The sequence below is a fragment of the Mercenaria mercenaria genome, chromosome 16 (assembly GCF_021730395.1).
Source record: "Mercenaria mercenaria strain notata chromosome 16, MADL_Memer_1, whole genome shotgun sequence".
In the NCBI taxonomy this organism is placed as follows: domain Eukaryota; kingdom Metazoa; phylum Mollusca; class Bivalvia; order Venerida; family Veneridae; genus Mercenaria; species Mercenaria mercenaria.
In genome coordinates, this window is record NC_069376.1 from 54253597 (window position 1) to 54271682 (window position 18086).

Genomic DNA, 18086 nt, shown 5'->3' on the forward strand with positions numbered 1-18086 from the left:
AACCATGCGGAAAGCTAGTGCTCCGAGTTCAGAATAAAATAAAATACAGTATACTTCAAATATGCGGTAGCATCGTTAATAAGGTAATAGAAAGATTCCTGTGTAAAAATATACTGAAGGTGAACTTACAATTAATGATCCTTTTTTGGGATCCCATTTAAACTTTTTTCCGATAACGACACGTTTAATGTAAAGGTGATTTAATTTATATCTTCAAGGTTTAATAGCATAATTGCATCATTGTAATTTATTGGCAAAATTTCAAGAACTCATGTTAATTCAGTACATGAATGACAAATTCACTGTTAGGGAAATCAAGCACATCTACAAAATGGCGAGTGAAGTAAAAGGCCGAGTCGCGTTTTGTGCGGAAATATGCTTTGGCAATCTGGAAGATGTATTAAGTCTGATTGTGAAACCAGGAAACAAAAATGTATCAACACTTTTCAACATCTCACAGAATCGTTTGATTATGTGCGCTTCACCATTCTCACCGAAATTTGAAAATGTTCTACAAAATTGTTCTAAAGTTTGTACCGACAGTTCGAGTCTTGAACAATTTTTCAAAGAACATCAAAGGATAACTGTTCTTAAAATCGGCCGTAAAGCAGTGTTGCTCAATAAAGCAGAAGAAATTGCAGTTGCTGAATCGATGGAAAAGAATGTCATCTCTAAACAGCGGAAATTAAGACTAATAGACAGTAAGTCATTTGTAGAATTATTACAAAATGACAACTCAAATTTTAGAAAAGGTAAGAAAACGTGTTGAGTTAACAACTTGGTGATTACTCTGTATTTATATATTCCTTAAATTTACTGTTTTTCGGTCATTTTGTGTAACATGAACTATTTAATCTGTTTGTTTAATTATGGTTCGTAAAGAGACAATGATTACAGTTCTGACACATTCAAAATGTATTTAGGAAAACGCTGCAGTTAGCAGGTCGATATAAACACTTTTTTTTACCAAAAATGGATGAACCAGTTGCTTACAAAGAAATTACTTAATAGGAACATTTTATTCACTGACAGATCATTATACGAACGGTAGATTAGTTTCTTCGTATCAGTTTACAAAAAAATAAACGTGTTTGTATTGAACTGCTCAACCGTAATAATATCATGTTTACATACAAAGGATTGTGTTTCTGTATATCAAATATAATTCGTCATTTATATCCGTTTGCGTTATCGGCAAATAAGTTTATCGCCCCAATTTTGTACTCATCAAGTCATATATAATTTGCAACAGAAATGATTATCTTGTCATAATATAAATATAACAAGTGAATGAAGTATTGCCATGCAATACAAAGTCCCCTACTGCAAGGCACCTAATTTTCTCTACTGCAGTATAACATAATGAACTGATATCTGTCAATGATGTATAAACAATATTGTACTATATATACAATATGTTATAACAACACACTTGGATTAAAATGTGCATATATAAAAACCCACAGTTGTTTTCTTACTGAATTGTTTTGGCTGATTATAAAAAAGTTATCAAATAAGTTATTTATAGTAACAACAAAGGGAAATTAATCCTAAAAAAACCTATATAATATAAGTCCACAAGAAGTTCTTTACCAGGTAGAGATAGGTCAAAATACACCCAAAAATTGGATGAAACATGCATGTTGTACCACAGAAAAATGGTCTCGATTTTTCTCTACCGCCAGTAATAAAAAAGTTACAATAAAATCTATTTATAGTAAAACAAAGGGACGTAATTCTAAAAACAAGGGTGCCTTATGATAGTGAACATTTGGTCCAAGTTACATCAAAATCCCTCCATGCATAAAGAAGAAATGCTCCGTACAAAGTCATTCCTGAATTTGACCTAGGCCTCTAAATATGACCTTGACCTTAGACAATGGGACCTGGTTCTTGTGCGTGACAATCTGTCTTATGTTGGTGAGCATTTGTGCCAAGTTACATCACAATCCCTCTATGCATGAAGAAGAAATGCTCCAGACAAAGTCATTCTTGTGCCTGATCTTTGGTCTCTAAGTGTGACCTTGACATTAGACCATGGGCCTGGGTTTTGCGCATGACATGTTGTCTCATCCAGGGGAATATTTATGCCAACTAATATCTAAATCCTGTTTTGCATGACAAAGTTATAGACCGGACAGGAAAAAAATCTTATTGACCTTTGATCTCAAAGTGTGACCTTGACCTTTAAACTAGGGTACTGGGTGTTGAGCATGACACGTCGTCTCATCATGGGAAACATTTATGCCAAGTAATATTGTAATCCTTTGATGGATGACAGAGTTCTGGATCGGACAGGAAAAAAACCTTATTGACCTTTGACCTCCAATTGTGACCTTGACCTTTAAGCTAAGGGTCTGGGCTTTACGCATGACATGTTGTTTCATCATGGGGAACATTTATGCCAAGTAATATTAAAATCCCTTCATGGATGGCAGAGTTATGGACGGGACAGGAAAAAAAACTCTGTTGACATTTGACCCCCAAATGTGACCTTGACCTTTGAGCTAGGGGTCCGGGATTTGCGCATGACACGTCGTCTCATCATGGGGAACACTTGTGCCAAGTGATATTGAAATCCCTTAAAGAATGTCAGAGTTATGGACTGGACACGAAACAGACCCTGTTCATGCTATGTTAACATTTGACTGCTAAGTGTGACCTTGACCTTTGAGATAGGGGTCTGAAAGTTGTGCCTGACACATCGTCTTATTATGAGGTACATTTGTGCCAATTAATATTAAAATCCCTTCATGGATGGCAGAGTTATGGACCGGACAGGAAAAAAGCCCTGTTGACCTTTGACCTCCAATTGTGACCTTGACATTTGAGCTAGGGGTCCAAGTTTTGCGCAAGACACGTCAACTCATCATGGGGAACATTTGTGCCAAGTAATACTAAAATCCTTGCAAGGATGGGAGAGTTATGGACCGGACAGAAAAAAAGCCCCGTTGACCTTTGACCTCAAATTGGGACCTTGACCTTTGAGCTAGGGGTCCGGGTTTTGCGCATGACACGTCGTCTCATCATGGGAAACATTTGTGCCAAGTAATATTAAAATCCCTTCATGAATGACAGAGTTATGGACCGGACACGAAATTGCGGACGGACGGACGTTCTAACGAAACGGCCTTTATGTGACTCCCCCATTGTTCTCTCTATTGTTCTAACAGTCACATAAAAAGAAAAATAGTCACATAAACAGAACGGAATGAATGACATCAAAGAGAAAGTACCGTTATGCAGTCACTTAACCATCATTTCGCGGGCAAGGACAGACAGACGGACGGACGGACGGAATGACGGAAATCGCATTCCTATAGTCCCCGAAACTGGTTTTCAACCAGTAGGGGACTAATAATAAGTTAATCTTGAAATAAACATTTAAAGGTACTTAATTACCTCCAGATTGTTCGACAACAAAGAAGAAAGAAAATTTTATGACATCACGATATATTACTTTATTTTAAGAAATCTTTGAAACGTTGTTACTGAAATATTTTATCTTATGGAAATACATGAGAATATTTTGATTTTACTAATTGAAAAGCGTTTGTCACGGGTTACTAAATGGAAATCTGCCTTAACTGTACAGCTTTATATAAACGCCGGCTAAGTATGAATTCCTCCGAGGTGTATTGGTCAGGATGGTAGGAACTTTTCTGCCAGAGGCGATTCCCAACTCTGATATGCTATTTTCTTCCTTTAGCATTTTTAAAGTTGTTTAGAAAAAAAATACATTTCAGAGAAAGATTTGTTTAGCCAAAACCCGGAATCTGGTTCCTTTAAATGGCGGTTTTAATTCTTTTTTGAAATTTCTGTTAATGTCATGCGAATATCCATTATTATTGTGAGATGACATTATTTTATTTAAGGTTATACAAGTGTAAAAGTTGTCACGCCAAGAATATTTCAAGCAGAAAAATGTTATCAGCATACCATAACCGTTGTAATAGCTCCAAATGAAAAGCAAAATTTCAAGAACCCATCGTATCCACATCAAGCCGCTGAAGTTAAATACCCTATACAGGCGACAGATGTCGATACGGACTGTCAAAGCATGCAGATGGCCGTAAGCGCCTGGTCGATATTTTCCCGACGTGGTGAAACAAGCGTACCGTCAGTTGTTTCTTATCAGTCTGGAAACGCAAGTTCGTCTGCTGTTAATGCCAGTTCGTCTGCTGTTAATGCCAGTTCGTCTGGAAGCGCATGTTCGTCTACTGTTGATGCATCAACTACACAAAGTCTAAGTCAGTCAAGAGATTCGGTTGCTTTTATCCCAGCTGTACCTAGATACGCAGATTTTATGACGCTTGAAAAAAGACTATCTACATATCAAACTACAAAGTGGCAAGTGAATGAAAAGCCAGACAGAGGTATACTTGCAGATCTGGGACTTTTCTTTACAGGTATTTTTTTGTAGTTTTCAATTCAGAACATACCAACTTTTCAGAACATATTAACCTTTTACTCTAATGCTTCATGTTAGACCCTTAAAATCTTCTATGGTGTTACACATCGGTAAATATTCGTTCATGACATATGACTGTAATAAGACTAATAATAAATCCCTTATCATGACCATATGAAGTCGTTTGTTGAATAGTATTGACCGTCCTGACTGTTCCCAAAATCTTAGCAATGTCAAATAACTATTTTAACAGAAAGAAACCATTTATATATCCTTATGACACTCGACTTTGTTTGATTAATTAAACGCCGATAAACGAACAATTTATCTCTCTTGAAACCCCATGTGTGATGGCTACACTAAATCACAAAGGCATGCTTTCTTTGAGATATTTTCCGAAACACGTAGGTAGGACTCCATAACTAACAAAGCTATGTTTTTTTTAAATATTTTCCGAAACTTGTTGGTTGGACACCATGAACAACAAAATTATGCTTTCAGTGGAATATTTTCCGACACAACAAGGCTATGCTTTCTTTGGAATATTTTCCGAAACTCTTGGGTTGGCCACCATGAACAACAAAATTATGCTTTCAGTGGAATATATTCCGACACAACAATGCTATGCTTTCTTTGGATTATTTTCCGAAACACGTGTGTTGGCCATTATGAACCAAAAAAATCATATGCTTTTGTTAGAACATTTTCCGAAACACGTGGGTGGGCCGTCCTGAACATACAAGATATGCTTTCATTGGAATATTTTCCGAAAAACGTGGGTTTGTCAGCCGGTTGTTGCTAGAAGAATGGTAGACTGTAAACAAAACACTTTAATTGGGATACTCATAAACTGTATATGTATTATGTACTATAAGGATTATTTACATATCAAATTGGTATGTACCCCAGATTTCAAGGACAATGTAACGCTTACATTTCAAAGTTAAAATGAAACTTTCAGAAGATATATTTCAACCAATAAATATCATTAAGATTAAAATTTATGAAAAGTGTATATTCAGTTAACGTTTGTTTAAAATGAAATATCAAAATATATATTGCTCATGTGCAAATATTTTTCACTAAAGAACAAATTAAGTTTATACCCAGTCTACTTTTCCTTTTGCAGCAACGGGACGATTGTTTCATTATATATTTTTAAACAGAGTAATCATACACAAAGTAATTAGAAATGTCGCCACGTTCAAGTGTTTAAAATGAGTATGTATATTTAGGTTAGAAGTTACTAAATACATCCACTACTATTTTTATGTAAAAATAAAGTAATTTATCAGCATTTCAAGGCTTTCACATCTGAAACTACCATTGTCTTGAAGGTCTGTCTCTAGGCAATCATAAAGAGAAGTGCAGTGTGGGGTTGACAATAATGCAATGAAACCATGGTTTGTGAGACACAAATGAAAAAAGCTAATATTGCATAGGTAAACATCAGGAAATGCCTACGCTCTCTTCCGTTTTACCAAACAGTTTCGGCATAATTTTGAAAGCAATATAACGTAACTTAAGATCATCCGCAATCGTTCCTCTATACCGTCGAATATGAATATCTGGCATGAAAATGACCTTTACTAGGATGAAAAATGGCACAACTTTACTGATATAGACAACATTTTGAATATTTGGCGAAGTACTACCATCACACCAATAAATCTTACGTTGCCGTAATGCTTATTCTATAACGTCTATATAATCTAAAGGTCGGGACGATTTGGTGAAATGCTGTATGTGCGGAATTGGTCTAAAAGACTGGGTAAAAAATGACGACGTACTTCAGGAGCACGTGAAACATTCGCCGAAATGTAACTTTTTATTGCAACGCATTGGCAAAACTGAAGTTGATCGTATTCAGGTATGACGTTATTTTGATATTTTTTTCATCAAACAGTTTGTCAGTTGTGGCATATATTACTTTTATTTTTGTAGATTGTTTGTTTCATTCATAACACATATGCTTCTAAAATATCAGTGTCACTATATGAATAGAATCTAGTAGAAATCCTAACGTCAGTTGGGAATGTAAACGGGTTAATTATGCACCAAACCTCACTCTGAATCTCCATAGAGTCTTTATGAAGTCTTCCAAATGTTTCCATTAGAAAGAAGAAAGCGTAGGATCCAGCCACGAGGCACGTGATGTGTCTCAAACAGTCGGGTCATAACCTCTTTCAATAATATATTTTAATACTGTTTTAAATGCCATTACTTCAAATATTAAGAAGCTTAAAATCAAAATCACTCACAATTGTTTTAGGTATAACTTATTTCAAAAGTGTTTTCCCCTTTTCAGAGAGAAATACAGACAGGTATGTTTACTTTTAACATTTTAACTCTCTCAACACGGTTACAAAAAATTAAATTACATCTCTGGATACTATTTCAGCTACGTTTGTGTCTATTTTCTGCGAAGCGTTTGCAGCTACATTCAATAAAAGTGAAAACGCAACATCCGCTCTTTGTGATACACGATGCATGATATTTATCATATGTGCACGTGGAGCTCAAGTTGTAATTCGTGTAACTACCACCCATGAAACTCTTTTTCCTCATGAATTTATTCGGAATCGTATGCAAGATATACTAAATATCTGTAAAAGTCGTTAAATGATTAATAAATTGACCAAGATGTTCAATTAAAAAAGTTGTTTTTACGTTGCAGAACACTTTCGTATGTGTCGTGATTAAAAAAAAACGTTGACATGTTTATGTTACCTATATCTCAGTCTTTAACAACTGAATGTTAAATGTTTTTGTGGCGTAACAACGCATCAACAAAATGTTTTTGAAAAACACACACTTTTGACATGAATAAAACGCAATAACAATTTTAATAAAAAAATGCGCTGACGTTTTCAGAACTTAGGCAGTTGTCAAGAAATTGTGGGTTACGAGTTTATATTCGACATTAACATAAACATTTGAATGTTGTTTATACATGTTATGGGTTTTGTATTTACACGAATTGCATTATGAGCTACAAAGAGTATGCTTTGAGTATCACAAAGAAAATTACTTAATTAAATCAAATTTAATGAACAGTGATAAGTGTGCATTGAAATGTATTTTTATACAAGTTCCAAGAATGAAATAATTGCCATAAATGGATGTTGCGTTTGAAGTTACTAGAGTCTACTTCTTTAAGTTGAACATACTTTCAGCTGATCTGCAGCAAGGTATGCCATTTTTGCTGTTACATTTTCTGTTCAATTGGGATCATGAATTTTACTAGTACATACTTCTACTTCAGACGGTGCTAAGGGACGTTAGAGGTGTCGCACATTTCGTTACCTCTCATCATCAAACTCAGTCAAACTGAGTCTAACATTAGCTTTCTTTGTTTCTTTGTCGTTTTTAGCAATATCAAATCTAGATGGAATATCAATTGTTGAGTCTTTCAGTAACATTTATGTACACACATTGCTACATTTGTCTAGATAAGTTCTGTCGTAACAGAGGATTTTTATTATTTGAAGTAGTATTACCTCAGTGGAATCTTGAACGAGATATCTTGCATGGAGAAGTTCTGCTGAGAAAGGATGAAGTCTGATAAGGTTTCTATATATCATAGTTTTTTTGTGATCTAACATATATATCCAAATTGCATTATATTGGACAGACAAGATAACATTTAGGCACAATGTCAATGTTTCTTATCTATTCTAGCTGGTTCATCTATTTCCACTGGTTCCCAGCTGCCTTATAAGATACGATCTCCTCAGTATCAAACAATGGAAGCAAGGCTGGCAACTTTCAAATCCTTCCCCAGCAACACTGGAATCCCGTGCCAAGAGCTAGCAGCCGCTGGGCTATACTTTACAGGTAATTGTATTTTCTTTATAAAATTGATTGTTGATTAAAGGATTTGTTAAAGAATCAAACTGAAAGAAATGGAAAATCGACAGGTTTTGTTCTTCTTGTTGAAATAGTTATTATTTTAAAAGTCAAAAGCTTGGTGTACAAGATCAAAACTTGTTTACTAAATTTGACGAAAGAATCAGTTTAAATAGCCTAAACTTGCAATGAAAGTAAGCCGATAAATGCTGAAGAAATATAAACAATAACAGGAGGCACTTATAAAATTGCTACATATTTACACGTATAGAATTAAAACAACAAGGCCGTTCGTCAATCATCAAGCACAGATAAAATGAGCAATGAAATACACAAACACAGTATTGTCAAAAGTAATGAATTATATTCAATCTGATAAGAAACTACTGATTACTTTATAAACAATAATCAAGCTGTACCTTTAGGCCTTTACAACGACTTTATATACCGTATGTTTATTTGTTTATAAATAATAAGCCCACGTGACGATGTTAAATATAATCATTATGTATCAGATGCAATTTGTATATCTTATTTAACTGGTACTCAACAGATTTTGAATTAATATTTTTTTTTTAGGCCGAGGAGATTTATGCAGGTGTTTTACGTGTGACGGCGGTCTCAAGGACTGGAGTACAGGAGATGATCCCTGCAGAGAACATGCAACATATTTTTCTAATTGCGACTATATTAATCAACTGAAAGGACGAGACTATGTTATAACACTGCAGCAAAGACGACATAATAACCAACCCCAGGTAAGTATACCTGGAGAAACCTATTATTCGTTTTACGATAAAAATCAATGTTCATTGCTGTTAGATTTTACGACAAACATGTATTGCAAAAAACTTTAAACCAAAACAAACAACCCAGAATATTCAAAATTGGTTTTCCATTTTATTTTGGTATTTAGTACTTCACATGACTCGATGATTACAGTGTATCTCTTTCTGAAACAATGCATGTAACACAAAATTTTAAATTCTGATATTAGGTAACATGCATAGTCTTTTGAAATGATGTGACTTAACCAGTTTATGATGATGACAAAGCCTCAGTTGTCTGAAATGGATTTCATCTTGTCCGAAATAAGTAGCTGATCATGTTAAGTTAATCTTCAGTCATCCGAGGTTTAGATATATTATTAATATTATTTGTAAATTAATGTTGATATCTTAAGTTACCCGCTTATTTTGTTTACAACAAAAAATAAAACACCATACAGTTTGTTTAAGGTAGTTGACCTGTAATGAAAATCATCAACATATGCTTTTCCAGCATTAATTTGTTTTTAATGGAAAGCAGTAATCACGATTATTCCATCCAGAGAATGTGTTGAATTGCTTAAAGTACATTGCAGAGAGTCATTACCTATCAATTACCTTAAAATGTTGTAACGACAACCACTACTTTAAAATGTTGTAATTTCATTTGATAACTTTTTGTGTTACATTATTTGCAGCAAAGTACTCTTGAACAGTAAGAGAAATGCTTCAAAATGACTAAAGCATAAGAAACACTTTCAAAATGATTCACTGAAATGATGAATATAACCGCTCTAGCTACGTTGTTACACAAACGTGATACCAATTTAACTCATTAAGAACAATAAATAACTTTGGCTAAAAGATCAAAACTTAATGACGTTTCTTTATGTCGTAAAATTTCTCTAATGGAATTTATGCATTATTTTACTTTATTTTCATGCACTACTAAACTTTCTATCAGGGCCTCCTACAACTTAAAAAATAACTGTCAGTGTAAGCAATGAGTAAAGTGTGCATGTTGTATATTGAATACAAAGAGATTTAAACAAATGTAGGTCATATTTTGTCTGCCTGATCAGATGTTGGGAAAGGGATATATCTGATTTTTCTTTCATTTTTGACCAATGCTTTAAGTTGGCTTCAGCTTATTGGTCAATTCAGAGTTGTTCCCCTTAGATTTTCTTGGGTAGGTACCATTTCTTCTGAAATATTGTAATTTTCACTAACATATTGTCTTACAGGTATCCCAACACCTCCGGGCGCCTTATGCGTATTTCTATGTATATCTGTCTTATTAAATCCATGTCATGATTATCCATCTACGTTAATCACGTTTTATCCCGCAAAGTTGGATTCGCACACGCTTATAATATTTGCGTCTATTGCGCGAATGATTCCAACTCGTAAATCGCGATTCTCTGTAGTCCAACCACATACGTTTATATGACCAATTTTCAGATTATTGCTGGGACGGGTGTCTTCCTAGTTAGTGTGCATATCCGCCTGTGTATCTTGTCGCTTAGTGATGCGCCCGTTGGCATTGACTCTAAAGTTGTGTCCCTGTGGAAGTTAAGCGCCACAGCGTGTGTGTATTCAGTTCTATGAGTTGTTCAGCATGGGACTTACAGCTCTTCAAGTACAAACGCTTATAGAGCTCATTGTATCTTAAGTTCATATTACTCCGCAGAACAAGCACTTTTTCATCAGTGTTTTTGAAGCTAACTTCAACCAATTGCGGTCTCCCACCAAAGCTCGAGCGTAAGCGTGTTGCCCGTACGATCGTAACGTTGCGGACTACATCCTCTCCTACAGCATCCAGAATATCCATTGTCATTTGTGTAATATCTTCTCCTTCCTGGTATATCAGCTCACTAACTATGATTGAGCAGTCCGTATCATCAAATTGGCACGGCCTTAATATCCGATTACCGCCGTCTGGCTGGTTGACCTCCATGTGATCTTCATGCCTTGAGGCAGCCATCGCTCTGTCTGTTCTATTGTTGTGATTCGGTTTTGCATAGGTTGAATAGTGATCATGATTTCACCAATGCGGCTCGTTTCACGCCCTATTTCCAGTTACGTTCATCTCGCAGGTTTTTTATCTTTGGTGTGTATGGTCTCCTATAGTTAATTTTGCATTTTATCTAGCTTAGTTTAAAACATGGACCACTTATTCTGCTGATCTTTTTGTAGCTCTGCAACTGCCTCGAAAATCTTGTCGAGTTTCTCTGAGTCACTCAGCATGTTTGCACTTGAGCTTTCAATTGATCACGTGACCTTAGGTTGTTATAAATAATAGTTTTTTTTTGTTTTTCGGGAGAAAATACAGAATTTTGTGTACATTGTTCTTCCAATAAGTCCCTTATTTCACTATCACTGTTATTTAGCCTGTCAAACAACACACTATTGGTCACCTTGATAATTTTACAAATTGGAGTCCTGTCATCTATTTGTTTTGGGCGTCCGCCATATTTGTATTGTTTGTTTACCTTTTTCTCAATGTCAGATTCACTCGACTTTTTGCGCTTTTTCTTGCGTGAACTTCCCATATATTGTCACTCAACAGTATAACTACATGTTGCTTAACATGTCTGGCCCAAAATTGACCATAATCGTTAATTGTATCACTATATAATCCAAAGTGTCCATCTGTCGATAAATATTTCCACCGTATCAAAACGTCACGTGATGTTATATGATGAAACTTCCAATCTCGCACATGAATTTGTTATTATTCTAACACATTTTAAAATGCGATACTGTTATAGGGTGCACAAGGTGACACTCCTCAGGCAATACAACCAGAAGCCTCCACGGTACTGCCAGTGGACAGACTTGGTAGTTCTAGCATCAACGGTAAGTAAAAACTGTTAGCGCCGTTCGATATCATGCTCAATACTTCCAGTCATTCTACTTTTATTCTACTTCGAAATACAAACGTACGTATTTTTGCCATTCGCACCGCTCACATATTGTAATTGTAAACAAAATATCATTCAATATAGCGCTGTACCAACTTGAATTGAAGTTGAAATTGTGAAAGAAATCTTCATGTTTGAAACAGACTGTGGGGCTGATATTGAAGAGGAACGCTTTTTAAGGATCATTACATGAAATGCACTATTTATTTGAATTTTCCTATTTCAAAACCACACCAGAAACATTTTATCAGCTAGTAATTTACGGGTTTTGTCACATATTTAATTCTTATAACTGCTTCTATATCAAGTTTTCATTTATCTTTATGACCTGTCTATATTTTTGTCTTTTTCATGACATGTATTTATTTTTAGAAACAGATACTATCACTCGGTCATGTAATAAAAGGCTTAGCTATCAATGTAAATACACGTTACTCAATTTTCGAAAAAATAGAAGATGTATTGAGATATGCAGCACCGAAGAAGCATTACTCGTAGAGGTAGACAGGCCCAGCACACGCCTCCCTTCAGAAAGTTCCTAAAATTGAGTCAAAAATTGATCACTTCATATATCAGATATGTCCAGGCTTCTAGGCTCTCAGTACATAATATGTAAAACATAAAATCTATAATTAGGACGTATTTGTGAACATTTACAAACATTAAATATGATGACATTTCATAAGTTATTGGGCCTAATTTATACGTCATATGTATATCAGATTGCATATTTCAATGTATACGTTGCCAAAACTTGTGGTGCAGTGATAACACACTTGACTGTCAATCTAGAGGCTTGGGGTTTGAATACCGGTTCAGACACTGGAAACATCTGAGATGCTCTTGAGTGTGGAAATTTCTTAGATACTGTTAAGTGTCTCCCATTTAACTAGGAGGTCGGTACAGGTTCTTTCCAAAAAATAGAATTATGTTGCAATGGCATTGTACGAGGCTACTGAATCAAAGCCAAAAGAGCTATCATTATTTACCTTCTCCCATTGTGCCAACAAATTTTTGTAATCTAGTTAATATATTCAGAAATCAAAAAATAACAGCGTTTATTGTCACGCTGTGAATTGTGTTAGAAATTAGTCAGTTATCAGATAACTATAATTGAAATTAAATTGTTACGAAAAACGTTATTACTAACTTTGCTGCAAAATTATTATCGTTACGGTAAAACCGTATAAAGTTATACGTGTATTATAAATGATGTTTCATTTTACAAATTGTTGTATTGAAACGTTTTGTTTTTCCAAATATTAATTCTTAAAAGTTGAGTTAGAAATGTTTTACAAATGAATATGATTTTTAATGAAATTTCAGATTCTAGAGCTGTGAGTCAGGTTATAGGATTGGGATATACAGAACGTGACATTGAAACAGCGAAAGCAGAATTGAGAAGAAATGGTATGATTCAAATATATATATCACAGAAACATGACTGTTAAAACTGACAGCATGCCAAATAAAAAGACACTTTGATTTACTCCAGTATTATTCAAGCATAATGAAAAGTTGTCGATAGTAAACAATTAAATGTTAAACTGCAATAAATTAACATTTATAACAATAACACACTCTCTCATTAATTTAAATGATCAATTACGGGCCTACCTGACCTAGTGGTAAAGATAACTGGCTTCGAATCACTCCTGCTTGCCGTTGGTTCGAAACTTCGCTTGGGATTTTTTTTTTCATGTGAGGAAGCCATCAAGCTAATTTACGGAAGATTGTTGATTCTATCCAGAATCCCATCTTTTATGAATAATGCCCAGTCGGAATGACTTTAAACCCATTAAAGATATGTTCTCTTGTTAATATATAATTTTATCCCTGATTAGGTTATACAAATCCCTGTGTTGAAGCTGTTGTGAACACGATACTTGATATGCAACACCAAGCAACAAATACCACCAATTCAGCGGAAAGTGATCCCGAAGGTAATTGATTGAAAGTGAACATGTGAAATATATATATCTGTAAACAAATATGGTCAGATAAGATATGGCTTCAGCAATGGAGGCCAAGATGCAAGCTTATGACAAAAGATGTACATTTGTATGTCTATGTTTCATAATGTCTAAACTAGTGAAACACCAACAGGCTTTGCCTTTAACGACTATACTGTCAATTATAGCACAATATTCGTATATTTTATGTCTGTCTACCTTTGTATTTTGTTTAAATTTTAGTGTTTCATGCATTCGGAGCTGTCATGATTTATTTAAATTTATTCTATTTGTAAAGTAATATTTCATTGGGCACAGTTCCGCGTAATGAGATGTTAGGACGTCCTCGCAGTTTCAATGATTAGGACTGTGGAACCCGTGAAACAATTATAGTAAGAAATAGGCAAATAATACCCCTACCATCGGTTGTTATCTGTAGGTGAATTCTCCATGCCGTTTGGTTTAAACACCACAGCGTCATAACATTGCACTGCCTATAGAAAGCCTTTATTAGCCAAACAAAATCAGTTTATACAACTGAAGAATGCAGCCACAGTACAAATATCGTTTTCTGGTTGTAATATCAATCCTGATTATATGTAAATAAAGTAATGATGTTATCGCTCATAATATAGACATGGTGTGCAATTTATTTCGAAAGCACATTATGTGTGGAAAATAAAATGCGTTTTATTAGTTAACGTCGTAGATAAAGAACAAAACAAATTAAATTATTTGAAGACTTGAAGACTTGAGAGAATACAAAATACTTCAATGTATGAATGTTTGCAAATATCTCTTTAGAAGTGTTTATCAATATTTAACAGAAATATTGGTTTTACAAATAGTCACTGGGAATATATAAATGATATATAATATTTGTTACAGGGAGTTGCTTAGATACATGTATTGCAAATAACATTTTCTTGAATGTTTCTATCATATTTTCTATATAGATTTGCAAGCCATTGCTGAAGAAAATGAGCGGTTTTCCCAGATGATCCAGTGTATGTGTGTTGATGAGGAACCGGATATTCTATTGTTGCCCTGTGCACATCACCGCATTTGTCATAAATACTTTGAAAACATAACACCTCATTGTCCAGTTTGTATCATTTTGTAGAAAATGTAGTATTTACATTAAGAATACTGTGTTGGACATTCTTTACAATATGACACAGTTTACAACATTAACATTAAGGATAAGGACAGGACGTACCGGGCGTAGGGGGGTTCACGTAGTGTTGCGTATCAGATAAAACATGTTTGAAATTATTTATTTAACAAATAATCAAGGCCTTCGTTGTTTATCGTCTAATTTACCACGGTTCAGAGTTCAGATGCGTAGGAATTGAACCACGAGGGCGTTAGCCCGAGTGGTTAAATACTGAAGCATCTGAACGATGAACCGTGGTAAATTAGGCGATAAATCACAAGAAGGCCTTGATTGTTTTCATTCTGACATGGACGTTGATATATTTCAATAAATATTATGCTGGAATTCATTTACGCGAGGAGTAATGTATTGGACGTCAGGCGGCTACATGACGTCAAAATTGACGTCATAATGCTCTCTTACCGGTCCGCGCGTCAACCGTTGTTTATCGCAGGATATATTGCGTTTGATTTTCTTCTTTGTTTAACTGGAAATTAATCGAGCCATGTTAGAGAGATAAATATTATATACCCTTCTTAAATGCGCTTATTTGATTGGTCGAAATAAGTGCACGCGCGGGTCCGCAAAAAGCGATAATGACCTGCAAAAGTGATAATGACTCTTGCGATATTACTTTTTCTTATATGTATGAAATATGGGCCAGTCAAATAAATGCATTTGAAAAGGGCATATAATATAACAAATATAGACTTATGTTTCGGTCAGTATGTATTTTTACGGACCTGTAAAAGCACATATTGACCTCAACATAAGTCAATAACTGTATAGTAAATAACAATGCTCACGCCGGTTACATTGTACTTGTATGTTGACAAATCAGGTAGGTTTCAGTACTTTTAATGTCGGATGCTGTCATAACATAATTATTCGTTATTTGTCTAATGGATCTAGAAGGATATACAGTGCAAATTATAGGCATTGTACCTACTTACAAGATTGTTAAAAAATAGAATTAAAAAGTATATATTGTTATATATGATCTAATTGCATGATATAACAACGTGTTCAAAAATAATGTTGAAAAGATGATCAACAACAAAAAGTCCTACTTTTGTGTAGGGAAGATACTTGTGTAAATAAATACTGGTTTCTTACGACAGTAATAGTTATCTCCCTTATCAATTTGCATACTAATATATACAGTGTTAGAATTAACCCCAACTTGACCTATGGTCTATTTCATATAGCAAACAAAAACATTTCTTAAATATTTATTCAATTCTCTTTATTTAATATATAATGAAATAAACAATGTTTTATGAACTGACATGCATCTATTTCCATTCAGTGTTTAAAATTATATACTTTCATATTTGCCAGATACTATTGATATTCCCTGTGAATCATAAATATGTTTCGATTTTCAGTGGGATTTGCCGGTATATCGCAGTTCCGGCTTTGTATTTCAATTGTTATTGAGTTGAGAGAACGCAATAATGTAGAGAAATGCTTGAGATTTGTCATTTTTGATAAGGTCAAAACGTTATAGAATAAAACAGAGTGAAAACTATAGAGTCTTATATTATTATAGTCTAATTAAAGAAAACGGTATATTTAGATATTATAAAAACAAGAGCTCGTAGAACATGAAATGCCTCCTTGATGTATTCAGTAATTACACAAGGAATAGAAATTATTTGCTTACTGTAAACAAAAGTTCTACTGTTCTGGTTCAATGTGACCTTGACCTCTGACCTATTGATATCCAAATCGGTTTAGCTGTTCTGGGTCAATGTGACCTTGACCTTTGGACTACTGACCTCAAAATCTATAGAGGTCATCTACTGTCATGAGCAATCTCTCTTTTAAGTTTCGTGATCCTAGACCCAAGCGTTCTCAAGTAATCGTCTGGAAACGGTGCAACTATTCCGGGTCACTGTAACGCTGACCTTTGACCTACTGACCTCAGAATCAATAGGGTCGTCTGTTAGTCATAATTAACCTCTCTATAAACTTTCATGATCCTTGGACCAAGCGTTCTTGAGTTATCGTCCGGAAACCGTTAAACTGTTCCAGGCCAATGTGACCTTGAACTTTGAACTCAAAATCAATTGGGGTCATCTGCTGGTCATGACCAACCTCTCTATCAATTTCCTTGATCCTAGGTCCAAGCGTTCTTGAGTTATTGTCCAGAAACTGTTTTACTGTTCCTGGTCACTATGACCTTGACCTTTGACCTACTGATCTCAATATCAATAGAAGTCATGTGCTGATTATGATCAACCTCCCTATTAACTTTCAAGATCCTAAGCCCAAGCATTCTAAAGTTATCATCCTGATACCGTTTAACTGTTCCAAGTCACTGTGTCCTTGACCTTTGACATACTGATCTAAAAGTCATCTAGAGGTCATCTGCTGGTGATGACTAACCTCCCTATCAACTTTCGTGATCCTAGGCCCAAGCATTCGGAAACTGATTGGTCTACATACCGACCGACCGATCATATCCAAGGGGTTATTATACAATACCCAAAGCTATTAAAGCGGGAATATTGGAATCACCGACGCCGAAATGTTCTCAAGCTGAGAAACTAAACAGTACCAGTAACAATACATAAAAGTCGTGCTGAAGGATCTGAAAAGATAGAAATATAACAGCCCCAATGAAAAAATCTTTTGGACATTTTGCGTCCTTTTTCATAATAAGTCCAGTTATATTTTATCTTACCGCTTTGGTATAAACATTTGGTATTAAACAAGTTTTAAAGACCTTCAGTATTTGATTAAACTTATATATAGCATGTACATATCGAACTACATATATGAGTATTTAATTCGCAATCATCGTCGCCCTAATTCCATAGTGTTGTAAGTGGTATTTTGTTCATGTCGAGAAATTTGGAAGATCACAACTTTTTACTCAGTCATTGGAAATTAAAATAAAATATACCTTCGTACGATTATTATACCCCCACCAAACATGTTTGCGGGGTGGGGTGGGGGTTGTGGAAGCTATATAGGAGTCAGTTTCGTCGCTTCCCGAAATCTATATTCCTGAAACGATTT

The 18086-nt window shown here is 34.8% G+C and overlaps 1 protein-coding gene across 2 annotated transcripts; it reads left to right on the plus strand.

Annotated features, from left to right (window-relative positions):
* Positions 1-248: 248 nt before the first annotated feature.
* LOC128549718 (E3 ubiquitin-protein ligase XIAP-like) lies at positions 249-16590 on the plus strand. 2 transcript variants are annotated; one of them, XM_053527115.1, is made up of 10 exons: positions 249-752; positions 3876-4409; positions 6130-6281; positions 6720-6735; positions 8093-8248; positions 8840-9018; positions 11799-11886; positions 13278-13361; positions 13796-13894; positions 14860-16590. In XM_053527115.1, exons 1-10 carry the CDS (start codon positions 272-274, stop codon positions 15024-15026), a joined length of 1956 nt encoding a protein of 651 aa, XP_053383090.1. In that variant the 5' UTR covers positions 249-271; the 3' UTR covers positions 15027-16590. The 2 variants fall into 2 exon arrangements, with proteins under 2 accessions (XP_053383090.1, XP_053383091.1); XM_053527116.1 differs by having other exon boundaries at positions 249-701.
* The last annotated feature ends 1496 nt before the right edge of the window (positions 16591-18086 follow it).